This window comes from Montipora capricornis, chromosome 14 (assembly GCF_036669925.1).
Source record: "Montipora capricornis isolate CH-2021 chromosome 14, ASM3666992v2, whole genome shotgun sequence".
NCBI lineage: Eukaryota > Metazoa > Cnidaria > Anthozoa > Scleractinia > Acroporidae > Montipora > Montipora capricornis.
The window spans coordinates 24,764,634-24,778,156 of record NC_090896.1 but is presented as its reverse complement, the minus strand read 5'-3'; the positions used below and the strand labels follow the sequence as shown (position 1 = coordinate 24,778,156).

The 13,523-nt window shown below is 39.6% G+C and overlaps 1 protein-coding gene across 2 annotated transcripts in view; it reads right to left on the bottom strand.

Moving 5' to 3' along the window:
* Positions 1-832: 832 nt before the first annotated feature.
* The window catches only part of LOC138032680 (dihydrolipoyllysine-residue acetyltransferase component of pyruvate dehydrogenase complex-like), a 15,211-nt gene continuing 2,520 nt past the window's right edge, over positions 833-13,523 (bottom strand). The window contains exons 3-12 of one of the 2 annotated variants that reach the window (XM_068880386.1): positions 11,844-12,151; positions 11,380-11,568; positions 10,463-10,562; positions 9,414-9,454; positions 9,160-9,245; positions 6,907-7,044; positions 4,527-4,608; positions 3,872-4,027; positions 2,576-2,640; positions 833-2,192 (exon numbers count right to left, since the gene is read on the bottom strand). In XM_068880386.1, the coding sequence (XP_068736487.1) occupies positions 2,063-2,192; positions 2,576-2,640; positions 3,872-4,027; positions 4,527-4,608; positions 6,907-7,044; positions 9,160-9,245; positions 9,414-9,454; positions 10,463-10,562; positions 11,380-11,568; positions 11,844-12,151 (1,295 nt within the window). In that variant the 3' untranslated portion in view covers positions 833-2,062. The remainder of the gene's footprint in view (positions 2,193-2,575; positions 2,641-3,871; positions 4,028-4,526; positions 4,609-6,906; positions 7,045-9,159; positions 9,246-9,413; positions 9,455-10,462; positions 10,563-11,379; positions 11,569-11,843; positions 12,152-13,523) is intronic. The other variant, XM_068880387.1, reaches the window with a different exon arrangement.

Sequence of the window (13,523 nt, the reverse complement as noted above, 5' to 3'; positions counted from 1 at the left end):
CATTGTGGTTTCTTAAACTCCCTATTGTCTACTCATAGTCAGAGATCACGGGTGCAGTACTCAATAAAGATAGTTCGACAACTTCGCCTTCACCCTCTGAAGGTTGACCGGTTCTTACCGACATATTTATCCAATCAAGGACCAACTGGCAGTAGCGTTTTCCACTCTGTACAAATCTGCCAATCACACAATTTTATTTTTAAAATGACCAGTGCCCATTTGTTCAAAGACTGATTAAGCTAATCCCGCATTACGGGAAACTGAAGTTGCAATCTATTTTTCAATCAGAAAAAAGGTTTCCACAAGATTTTTAGGTCTCCTTGGGTGCAGGGCTGGCGCAGTGGTGAGAGCACTCGCCTCCCACCAATGTGGCCCGGGTCCACTTCCAGACTCGGCGTCATATGTGGGTTGAGTTTGTTGTTTCTCTACTCTGCTCCGAGAGGTTTTTCTCCGGGTACTCCAGTTTTCCCTTCTCCTCAATAACCAGCATTTGACTTGATTTGGGTTTATTGTTGATTTCAGTACAGTGTCCCCAATTAGTGCTCCAGCGCTAGAACGACTAGACACTCAAACAAAGTTCCTTTCCTTGACTTTTCCTTGCCATCAACAAAATATTACAAGGTCAAGGCTTTTTTTTTTTGACGGCAAAATTCAAGCCTGGGTTTGTGTTTAATCGCGGATTAGTGTTAATCAGCTTTTGAACCAACCTTGTTCCCAGTTTCTTTGCGGCGGGTGATTCAAAATGGCGGACGAGGCCCAGTCATACACAATGAGTTACTTGTTGGTTAAATGCCACACTAATGAATTATCCATAACATAATAACAATAAAGATTATAATAATAATTTCTCATTTGCAACCATTGTACGTAGTCACAAAAACGAAAATCCAAGTCTCGTAGTTTTCAATGATTAATGATCTTAAAAAAACAAATTCTAAATATGTTGCTGTGGTTGTAGGCTAATTCACAGGTCCGTTGTTTTTTCGGCCGGAAATGAATCTGTACTCTGGCTGGACTAATGGAAATTATCCTCATATCAGCCCGTGAAATCCCATAAAAACGGGCCATTCGTGTTTTTCTTTTCAATTTCACCAATTAAAAAAATACTAATAATAATTACACGAATACAACTTGCCAACAGTTCGATTTAGACAAATTCTCCCAACAAAGACCGTTCAAAATATACGGGAAAGAGTGTGGAGAATTTGTCAATCAATGGTTTTATAGGGGCTTTAAAAGTTGAGGCCCTTGCCATATATCTTCTGGAAATGATTACTCACGAGAAAAAAAGAAAATCTTCCGAGGAATTTTTTTTCTAGGAATTTACCGGAACAAGCGAATTTTTTTCTACTTTATTGAGCTTCATAGGGAGAATTAATCTTTTGTCACGCGGAGCTAAACCAAGAACGATAAAATTAACTATCCAAACTGTTTTTGCCATTGGCCAATTACAGCCCGGTGCTCATGATCTTGAGATTTAGTCCCTGGTCACATGTCATTGAGGTCATCTTGATTTGCATTTAGAATCCTTTCCTTTCAGCAGCCTTGTTCTGTTCCCTTACGTTCAAAAGGGACACCACGAACACACTTCAAAACAATTTCACCTAAAGCTCCGTTCAAATAGTAAGCGAACCTCACTTCATCGTCCATCCCAAATAGAAAGACAATGAGAATTCAAAAGTTTGAATATTTTGAGCTAGATTTGCGGGTGGAGCTATAAGCGGAAAGGGAAGGGGAAAAATAAGTGTAGGACGAAAAGAAGGAAAAAAACGGAAAGAACGATATGAACTTAAGACTCCTCCATCTCTATATTACGTCCCGTTTTCGTTCCTTCCTCACGCAAATTCTATCTTTTCTAGCACTGAATTATATTCTCTTCCGCTGACCTTCCGTTCTCACCTCAGTACTCATCGCTTTCCGAGTTCTAATTGCCCCCCCCCCCCCCCCTTCCCTCTCCAACGCCGCATTTATAGCCCCTTGTTACCCATCCCTTGACTTTTTAAGCTGTAATCATGGAATTTGTTATTAATTTCGGACAAGAAAATTAATCTCTTGTTTCGGATCATAGTAACATAGTCAGTGGTTTCTCTAAATAGCCTTTAAATGCCGCCAGCCACTGCGCTCCAACAGCACCATCAACAACACGATGATCACAGCTAAGGGTCACGGACATTACTGTCCCAGTTGTGTACCTGTTGAAAAGGAAAAAAAACACAACAATTATTTCACTGATCTTTCCCAGGTGACTAACGCAAGAACATACTAAAACTACATTGAGGCATTTTTCCTTTACATTTTCCAGTAACGACATATCACTCACATCTGTGTCACGCAATAGTACCGACCTCGGTCACACGAATTCCCCTCCCTCCCCCCCCCCCCCCCCCCCCCTCAACTGCCCTCTCTTCTAATTATAAGACGAAGAAAAACTCAAGTTTTGCTTCAGATTGGTTAAGAACATTGAGTACAATTTGAATTGATTCAGATAAGTCAAGGAAAGAAACTTTTATGACTCGCTTAACTATGGACACTCAAATATTAAACAACCATTTTAAAATGTACCAAATCAACTTACCCCTTTTCGCTATTTTCATCCACTATAACTTGTTTCTCGGCTTTTCCAACCGCTAATATACAAGCCTTTGATAAAAAGAAAGAAACAAATTGAGCAAAGAATTGATCGCTAAAACACATTTTCGTATTCAGGGAGCAAATACCAACCAAAGTACACGGCGAGTAAAAGTTTCTCACTTTGTACAAAGGTAGGTACATGTACTTTGTACCAACAAGCAGGACTCTCTTTTAGCAGGTCACTCGTTACCTTACGTTATCTCGCATTCTATGTGCACGAACTTTGTTACCACATTAAAAAAAAATCGTTTTCTGATCCTCTTTCTCCACCTTTATAGAGCACCTTGGTTGCTCATTTCGAAAACAGACCCTTTTAGCTCCTTTGTTTGGCTTTAACATTTCAGACACCGCGACCACATTTCATTTCTCAGGGGAACCAAATATTCCACGGAGACTGTCGCATGATCTGACCTGAGAAAGTATAAGAGGTTGAGGGGTCCATTTGCTGTTGGGAAGATGTAGTTATACGTAAAATGGTCTTTTCCCCAGAAATATCAGAATGGAAGCGAAGTTTGTTACAACCATCACGATTTTCGGGGGAGCATTTGCATCTCTTCCACTCCAAAAGAGCCGTGAATACTCAACGAGATTCAAGATTACATTGACCATTTTAATTTTGGAGCTCTGGCGATACAGTACCAGCATTAGCAAATTAGATGCAAACACTCCTGTTGTGATAATTCCAGCAAGAAAGTCGTCAACTTTCTAGCTGTAATTTTCTGTCATGCAATAGCAAATACAAAGAAGTAGCGCAAAGAGTGACACTCAAATTGTTGCGAAAGAGCTGGTCAGAACGTGATTCTGACAAGATTTAAACAGAAACTGCTTGACGATATTCCTCAGCTAAAATGCTGGAATCCATATTTGAAAGTTTCTGAAAGCAAAGAACTGAGTGACTCTATAAATAGTAGCATATACGGGATCAGTTTGCAGCGGGAAGTGACTTGGTTAAAGTCAACAAGAGCCTCTCTGTTAGCAACAAAAGAGGAAAAGAGAGAGTACCTGGGTTCGGGCTAAAATGACTGAACCAGATTATACGATCCACCCAAACGTTGTATACCGCAATGGACAGATCACAACACTTGTGCACACTCTATCTTTAAGTTGGGTTAGCTGGACTGTGATACTCCGACCCGCACCAAAATCGACAGCTCACTCGTCAGGTGTTTAGCATAATCACGCTAATATTTTTCTGCCAAAAGGTTTATAGTGACAACTATAAAATCTCATGTTGACTTACTTGGGGCGGGTTAATAATTGCCGAAAAATTCTTCACACCAAACATTCCTAGATTTGAAACTGTGATGGTGCCACCCTGGAACTCATGTGGTTGTAACTTGTTCTCTCTTGCTTTCTCAGCTAAAGCAGTTATGTCTGAGCTTATATCTTTTAGACCCTTGAAGAAAAATAACAAATTTAGTAAATGATTTGACTTACATGTACGAACGTCTGTGACATTATATAGACCTGCAAGGATTAAATCTCGAAATAGGTGTCTTGTAAGACTCTGTCTCTCCTTCCAGAACTTCGACTTTAAAAATTCATGGTTTTATATCTTTTCGGGAGGTTAAGCATTTTTAACACATGAATTGGGGAGACTGAGTGACCACTTTCCATGTTGTTTGACATGAGATAAATTTTATCGATAACTGAGGCATTAGCCCAGTATATATAGGGCGCTTGCCTTGAGATCCAGAGATCCTGGGTTCAAGAACCGTCCAGATCGCTTCTCGGCTGCACTTGTACAATGTAAATAGCCAACAGGTTCGCCTCCGGCCAGTTGGGATTCTCCAAAGTTCTTATTCTGTTCTTTGTTTCAAGTCAATTCATTGGCCCTGAAAAGCCCCTCCATGGGGAATTGTCTATTAACTACGTATGGATATTGTGTTCCGTACCTTTTTATCTGCATTGAAGACAATAGGTGTGATTAAACCAGATTCTGCACTGACTGCCACGCTAATATCAACATTATGATGTCTGAAAAAAAAATTATGGAGAAACTCAAAAACAAATCTCGCAAACACTATCCAACAAGAAGTATCAAGCTGCGAAGTTACTGGGTCAGCAAGGACCTTATCTGTCAGTTTAGTGTAGAACTAAAAAGATGAAATACTGATATAGACTTTCCCTTGCACTTTTCGCTCATTACTTCTCTCCTCGCACATTCTGTCACTTAAAGGGGCATTGTCACCGACGCGCATGCGCCAGGTCTTTGAATGGAAACTTGAAAATATCAGCCTGATTTTTTCGAGTTTGGTGAGGTGCAGACAACATGGAGGCCACTGTCACATGCAGAATTTTAAACACTCGACACACAAATAGTGATTCAGTTTTCTCAAGAAGGCAAAGCAGTGCAGTCAAAGTACCAATACAGCATCTGCAATGAAGAGAAGCTTTTTTTTGGCGTGAATTCACAAGATATTCGACGTATGGTGTAACCGAAATGTAAGCCGTTTACCCATTATAAACATGGATCGAAGTTCATCGTCGCGGATCATTTCTAGCTACTAGTCGCTTAAATGTCTGAGACCACCACATCCTCGTTTGAGGATAAACGTTTACTATCTTCGCTGTAAAATGTGCTTTTGAATATTTTAAAGAAAACCCGCATTTATACGAGAGGAACTGCACTGGTTGTGTTTATTTGTTTTGGGCTAGATTCTAGAATACCCGGCCACTAAAATCTAGAGATTAAAAGCCTGCTCCCGCAGACCCGCAGTCATCTCATTTGCATACGGTTTTGGCCAAACTGTTGCAGAGCTACTCCCTCACTCGTCAAATTTGCATTTTACGGTTTGGTTAACTACACTTTTTACGGGATCGTGTGAAGAATATAGCACTCGTTTACTGATTAAGCTTAAGCACTCGTTTCAGTGATTACGCTTACACACTCTTTTAAAATTTTAGCTTTCAATCTACGGTTCGGTTAACTACACCTTTTACAAGATTGTGAGAAGATATAGCACTCGTTTACTGATTAAACCCAAGCGTTCTTTTCACTGATTACACTTAAGCACTCTTAAAATTTTAGCTTTCTTTCTACGGTTCGGTTAACTACACTATTTACAAGATTGTGAGAAGAATACAGCACTCGTTTACTGACTAAGCCTAGCTAAGCGCTCTTTTCAGTGATTACGCTTAAGCACTCTTTTAAAATTTTAGCTTTCATTTCACAGTTCGGTTAACTACACTTTTCGACTGCGTGGCTGCGGGACTGAGGGAGCACTAGATACAGACCCCCTAAATTCCTGTTGATTATCACTGTGTGACTGTGGGACTGCGGGAGAACTAGTTATACACCACCTGAAATCCACTCAGCTTTCGACTGCGTGACTGCGGGACCACTAGTTATACATCAACTGAATTCCTCTTTCATTACCACTGTGTGACGGTGGGACGGCGGGAACACTAGTTATACACCCCACGTATTCCATTTAACTTTCGACTGCGTGAGCACTAGTTATCCACCACCTGAAATCCACTTGAATTACGACTGCGTGACCGCGGGAGCAGTGGTTTTACACCTACGACATATTCAGAATTACGCGACCGCTGGAATGCGGGAGCGATCAAAAGTAGCCAGGTATTCTAGAATCGCTCCGTTGCATGTATTATTAAACCGCAAGCGGTGAGTAAAGCACGGCTGAAGTTTTTCTCTGTTTACCATCTTTTGACTTTAAAGTTGTCTCTTGGAAGTGAATGCATTGTCTTTCAGCTTTGTTAATCTTGACAATATGTTTGGTATATCGCAGAGAGAAATATTTCCATTTGAGCGCTTGAACCACCGGCAGTGTTTCGATCACACTTCACTGAATTCAGTTGCCAATGAACAAAAATGGCACGATATTTTTGTTTGTTTTCATGTTTTGGACTCCAAATAAATAAATAAATAAATAAATAAATAAATAAATAAAGATTTGATTGCTTTTCGAAAGCAGTATAAAGTCTATACTTAAACAGAAAAAAGAAAACTGTTAAAATTTCTGCGTGTGACAAATACTGCGCATGTCATCGCATGGCAGTGCCCCTTTAAGTATTCTTGCCAAAATTGTCATAAATAATAAATAACTTTAAATTTATATTATCACTTACTGAATGAATAAATGTACACATTTGAAGTGCAGCTTATAGATGAAAGAGCAAACTGATCCTCACACTTTTTCCGGACAACTGAACACGCTGAATTTTTCAAGTGTCTAGTACATGTATGAGAGACAATTGCCCAAATTGTCCAGACGAAAACGCGTATCACTTCGCCCTTTCATTATAACTTACTGTCTTATAAAATCTGACATCCAGGAGGAGTTAGCTTCAGGAACTCTTTTACAAGCCAATGCACAAGCTTTCAGCACAAAGTCATTCACAGACAGTTTATGTGCTCCATCTAAATCCGAGTTTAACTGCTTTCGAACGCTGGAGAGAAAAACAAAAATCCGATTAAGGCCAGCGAAGTCCTACACAAAAAAAAATATTTGACAACAGCATCCAAGCAAATGCCATAAAAATTAAAAGAACAATAACTATTATAATTATAACAATCCATGTGCAACAACTTCATTCTCCTGGAATTCCCCCTCTGTAACATACAAAGATCTAAGCGGGGTCTTGTCATACTCAATTACTTGTACAGTATGGGGTTTTTTTCACTCAAATAACGTTGAATTGATGTCACAATCTTTTGCGCTTTCATGAATATATCTAGGATGATAGAGCCTAAATCTGTTAATGGCATTGTAAAAGTGTTTACAATATTATTATTTATAGCAATGATATCAGCACACCCAAATATGATCTTGTTCACTTTTCATGAATATTGTATCTCGGATGATAGAGCCTGCTTGTGACGTCTTACTTTGAACAAACTGTGGCAAAAAAAATCTTTGGGCAAACTGTTTTCGAGACGTCCTAAATCCTATCGGCGGACTTCTTGTTCCCTTTTGGCGCAGAAATTGCTTTGGAATCACAAAACTCCTTTTCTATTGTGGATTTGTTTTACAATCAGTTTCGGATTTCATATTCTTCTTGTGCACTGCATATGAAAATGTGTATGTGTGTCCTCGGCCCGCAAGCAGGTCCTTCCTTATAGTTTTCGCTCCATATCTCGTCTCTTTACTGATTCATACGAGCTGCCGCTCCTTATAATTCTGTTCAGCACTCCCGTTCTGGGTCTCCCAAGAGGCCTCCTTCCCACCACTCTCTACTCAATCACTAGAGGGAGAAGATCAGCATGACGCAGTGTATGTTCCAGCCAGACTCTGTCTCCTATCAATTTTATTTACAATTGATCTTTCCTCATCGACACGTCGAAGTACCTCATCATTTTCCGTGAAGGCGAACAATTAAGCCAAGTGACACACTTCAATTATCTTGGGAGCCTGATTACACAGGACGGGTACTGGCCGGGGACATCGTGTTGTGTTCTTGGGCAAGACACATTAATCTCAAGGTGCCTCTCTCCACCCAGGTGTATAAATGGGTACCAGCGAATCTAATGCTGGGGGTTACCCTGCGATGACTGGCAGCCCATCCTGGGGGGATTAGAAATGCTCCTAGTCGCTTCGGCCTGATGGGCCTTATAGGCTCGCAGCAGACTTTACCTACCATCTGGAGCACACTGTGTTGTATGGCGCTGAGTCGTGGTCCTTGAGGGAGGAAGATATACGGAAGTTTGAGAGCTGCGATATGTGCACGGCTTTGGAGAAATTTGGTCCGACAAAGTGAGAGATCGCAAAATCCTTGCCAGGCCTCTTAATGATTTTCACCACCTTCGTCTTCTTTAAGTTGATCTTCATGCCATATTATACTGTGGTTTCCTGGTTTTTAAGGACGGTGCCTACTATTGTTATTGCGCATCTCCAGATACTCGGGTTTCAAATCGTTGGTGCTTACTAATTCAGGGATATTTTTGCGTGGCTTAAAACTATGTGGAGAAAGCCAAACTTAGCAAGTGCTCTTGGTATCCAAAGGAAAATTGGGGGGTAACCATGCATTTTTCAGAGATAATTAAGCTTCAATTTGGAAAGGATTTCAATAACACTTGTTACAATCTGCTTTTCCCCCATACATTGTATAATCATACAACAGCGCAAAAATACCTTTGAATTAGTAAGCACCGTCCTTAAGGTCATCTCAAAAAATGAAAATGAAATCGAGTTTTTCTAGCTGTCAGGTTGTTTACTTTTTGTAGCCACTAATCATGTACATTACTTTTGCATTAGAGCGGTTTTTAATTGACTGTCAAAGTAATCAGCAAATTGCTTTGGTTTTACATTACTTCACTCAGTGATTGGTTCAAAGTTATCGCGCCACTTTTTTCAACCAATCAGAAGTGAAATCAAAACCAATCGTGGCTTGCGCGTGCACATTTTCCTGCGCTTTGTGTTGGCTCCGTGTAACTACTTCGAGTTTTGATTGGTTTACTGGATTGTCTCCACCCTTTTTGATTGCCCAAAGTAATAACTTGGGTTTTGGTTTTACGACTCGATTGAAACTCGCTCTAATACTGTCTCGTGAGAAAAAATAACTCACTCTAATAAATCATCCATTCGAATGTCCACTGACAGATAATAATGAGGAATTGTTTGTTTGGATTCCAAGAGTCTTTTAGCAATAACCTGGAAGCATTAAAAAAAAAAAAAAAAAAAGATTTATTAGTCATTTACAGTGATTCATGGGTGTGTCTACAATGATAAAAGAGCATAAGCATAAATAATCATCAATATTTCTGTTATTGTTGTTATTATTGTCAGTGAGGCCAGTTTAAAGGTTCAAATTACACAAACCTTTCTAACATTTGTAAGAGGAAAGTCAGTGAATTCTGCTCCTAATAAAAATGACAAAAGCAACAACTCAGAATTTTAATGACAGAGATAGAAATTGAGTTGAATGCAGCCCTAAGTTGAAAGTCTGGTATAGCAATGCTGTATTTAAGGCCCAGAAACTCAAAATCATCTAAATCATAGCAAAGTCTGTTTCAAGACGAGAAAGTAGAGTTTGTCATTGTTTTCAACTACCTCAATAAATAAGGTGCCTAGGGGGCCTCCACAGATGATCAATGCAAGTTGTTATCAATAACTTTTAATTTGTTGTTAATCAAAACAAAACATTATGTGGGTGAATCAAGTTATTGACTACAATAAGCGAACAATCAAGCCGTTGGACAAGCAAATTCCTTTTCTAAAGGAAAAAATAAACAGTTTAGTTGTCTATTTATAAAACTATTGGAACAGACTTTCTGCATGGGACTGAGGCTCTGGGCTTGCACCACCAGAGTTACAGTGTATGTCTTTAAAAGTCCTCGGTCATTGCTTCATCTCATGTAGCTTTGTCTCAGACCTTGACAAAGAAAATCCTCTGGCACCCAGGGTATTGTTATTCAAAACACTGCAACAAAATTGTCTACTTTGTAGCCGTGTTAACAGTACTGTTTGAATAAGATATTACTTCACAGTGCAGTGTAGGCTTTTACCGGTAGTTGTTGTTGGTTATATTCAACTGAAGATCTTCAAAAGGTGAAGATTTTTTTTAGTATGTGCAGCATGCCAATCAGCATGTGTGCATGACTTAGGTGAGTACGATGAAATTATTACAACTTGCCCCAAGGGAAAGCTGATCCTTGGAATATTGTCTCACTCTGCTCATATGGGTTGTACTGTATATGTTCACTTGTGGTTCGAATGGTTCAACTTTTTAAGCCAGTTCAAATTTAAGTTTTCTTTGTTTCATATTATGATAATGCATATCAGACCACAATTTGAACCACAACACATACACAGTCCCTCAAATTCATTGCTACTGCATTAAGCGTAATAGCTTGATTCTATACATGTACCTGGCACAAAAACTGGAGTGGGTGCAGCAGTGGCAGCTGGCATTGTCACAGACACATCCTGTGCAACCACTCGGCCTCCAGGACCACTGCCTTGTAAAGACTGGAAACAGAAACGAAATATCATTACTCAAAGGATCCTTCACCTCTTGCATTGCTTATTTTCAGTCTATGGCATTAAATTCTAATCAACAACACCGTAAATCCCCAATTAACCCTCTATTTTAAGGGGGGGGGGGGGGGAAGAGGGAGCTTTCTCTAGGGGTATCTGGCATGCCACTTTAAAAAGAATGCTGCCAAATGCCACATTTCAAAAGCAAAATTGACCATCACGTTTAGGTGACTTCATGCTGTCATTGTCAAAGTGAGTTTTACATGTACATGTACATGCAATCTGAAGTTCAGTGCAGCCCACTGGTTAAGGCACTTGCCTTGAGATCCAGTGATCCCCGGTTCAAGACAAGTTCCAGGTAGTTCCTGGTTCAGTTTCCTGTCCCCGCACTTATAAATAGCCAACCGGTTTGCCTCCAGCCAGTTGGGATTCTTAAAGTTGTTCTGTTTAATGCTCGGAGATATTAGATACTAGCTACTCTAAAAATCCGAGGGTAAATAATTATGATACTTCCTTTTACTTCATTACTTCATTTAGCGGAAAAGTGGCTGACTTCTCTGAGTGAAGTAGAGCAGCTGTCATGCTTTGAAAGCACTGGTTTTGAGAAGTGACTACAATGGACAGCTTTCAATAATATTATTATTAATACAGTTTATTTAAATCAGTGGTCAGGAGTGGAAGCATTAGTCAAGTATGGTTTTGTATTCAGTGCAACTAGACACCGATTAAAGAAAAGTCTTGAAAGTGAACACAAAATCCAAGGAATAAGTCAGGAACAAGGGATTTATACATGCACATGAAAACTTACAGCTAAATCAATGCCTTTCTCTTGAGCCATCTTCTTTGCCAATGGACTGGCAAACACTCTACCACCTGGTGCTACTGAGGGTGGAGAGGGTGGTGAAGAAGCACGAGTTACTGATGGTGGTGGTGGGGTCGGGGGTGATGGGCCTTGAGGTGGGGGAGGTTGTGGGACAGCAGCTTCAGCAGGCTTCTCCTAGACAAGGGGGCATAACATTAATATCTCTACAGCTGTATGGGCTTATATATATCTCATGTTTTGGGATTTCTTGGAGAAATAATAATTGCATGTCTACTTTGTACATGTAGTTGCTATCAACAGAAGACCTGTAACAGTTTCTCATAGATCTTGAGGATGAATAACTTATCTGAGAAAAAATTGCAAACAAATTTACAAAGGATGGACCAATAATAACAAAAAAGATAATGCCGGTGTTTTCATACAACAAAATGTAGTACAAAATTTCTTACAACAGCCGGGCTTGCCTCTTCTCCAGCCACAAAGTCCTTAAAAGAATCAATGTCTTCTTTATTTTCCACTATGATACAAAGCAGTTTGCCAATGGGTACATCCTTGCTTCCAGCTGGAAGAATAATCTTTGCCAAGAATCCCTCTTCTGGAGTTTCAAATTCCATTGTAGCTTTGTCAGTCTCAATCTGTGCCAGGAGATCTCCCTCGTTCAGCGCATCACCCTCTCGTTTCTCCCAACTGACAATTGTTCCCATCTCCATTGTTGGAGACAATGCTGGTAACGTGACTTTTGTGTGAGAAGGGAGGTCTGTGTGCGAGGCATAATATGAAAACAAATCAGATTTAGAGCATACATTGTACTTAATCACTGTAACCAGGAAGCAGGGATAGGCACGGTGGTGTCAGAGCAAGTGCTCGCCTCCCACCAATGTTGCCTGGGTTGGATTCCCAGACTCAGTGTCACTTGTGGGTTGAGTTTGTTGGTTTGAAATCTACTCTGCTCCAAGAGGACTTTCTCCGGGTAGTCTCTGGTTTTCCCCTCTTCACAAAAACCAACCTATGATATTTGATATGAGTTCATTTGATTTGATTTGATTTCTACACAGCAACCCAAATTAGTTCCCCAGAACTAAAATAACTTGACACTTGCATGTATTAACAAATAAAGTTGATTGTTTAATGAAAAATACCATATTCAAGAATTCAGAGACAAAATATACAATCATGTATTATTGCTACTCATTTTACATGAGAAAGTAAAGTTAAGTACAGTACCGCTCAGAAATACGTTAACCAAAATATGCGCATAATATGCGTATACCTATACGCGTATATGCGTATAGCCATACGCGAGTACGCGTATGGTTATACGAACATACGCGTATATATATACGCGTATATGCGTATACAGATATACGCGTCTGCCTCATTAGCTTGCTTATTGTTTTGCTTATTGTTCTAAACAATACACGTAGCTTGACAGCAATACAATAGTACATGACTACGAACTACATGACGAAGACGCACTTTCACAAACAATGCAACACAAAGGACATTTATGGTACTGAATAACAAAGGAAAAGCAGACGCGCATGTATATGCATTCATACGCGTATGAATATACGCGTATGCGCGTATACATATACGCGTATGCGCGTATACATATACGCGTATGCGCGTATGAACATACGCGTATGTGCGTATACACTGCGTATGCGCAGTTAACGTATTTCTGAGCGGTACTGTAACTGTAGTAACTGGCCAGAGATCACACTGTAAGCTTTAAGCACATTTGAACCCCAAATTTCATTAAATTAATGAATAGAGTATTATTTTTAATCTTCAATCTAGAATTTGAGTCACTGTTTCATGAAAAAGTCATAATCATAAATGTTTTTCATGTTGTATTTGCTAACTATGAAGTACCAGGTACATGTTACTATACAATTATTGTACAGCTGTAACAAAGCTTTAGCTGGCATCTTGCCAGATCCTGGCTAAAAGATAACTATTAGTATTTAAATCAACCAGGAAAAAAATCAACGACTAACCAAACCGGTACAATTGTAACATGAGGTGACTTCATAATAATTATTGATATATTTATTATAAATTATTGTTATACATGTACATTGTGTACTTTGATTCACCAGTCTTTGTTGATTAATCCCTTTTTCATG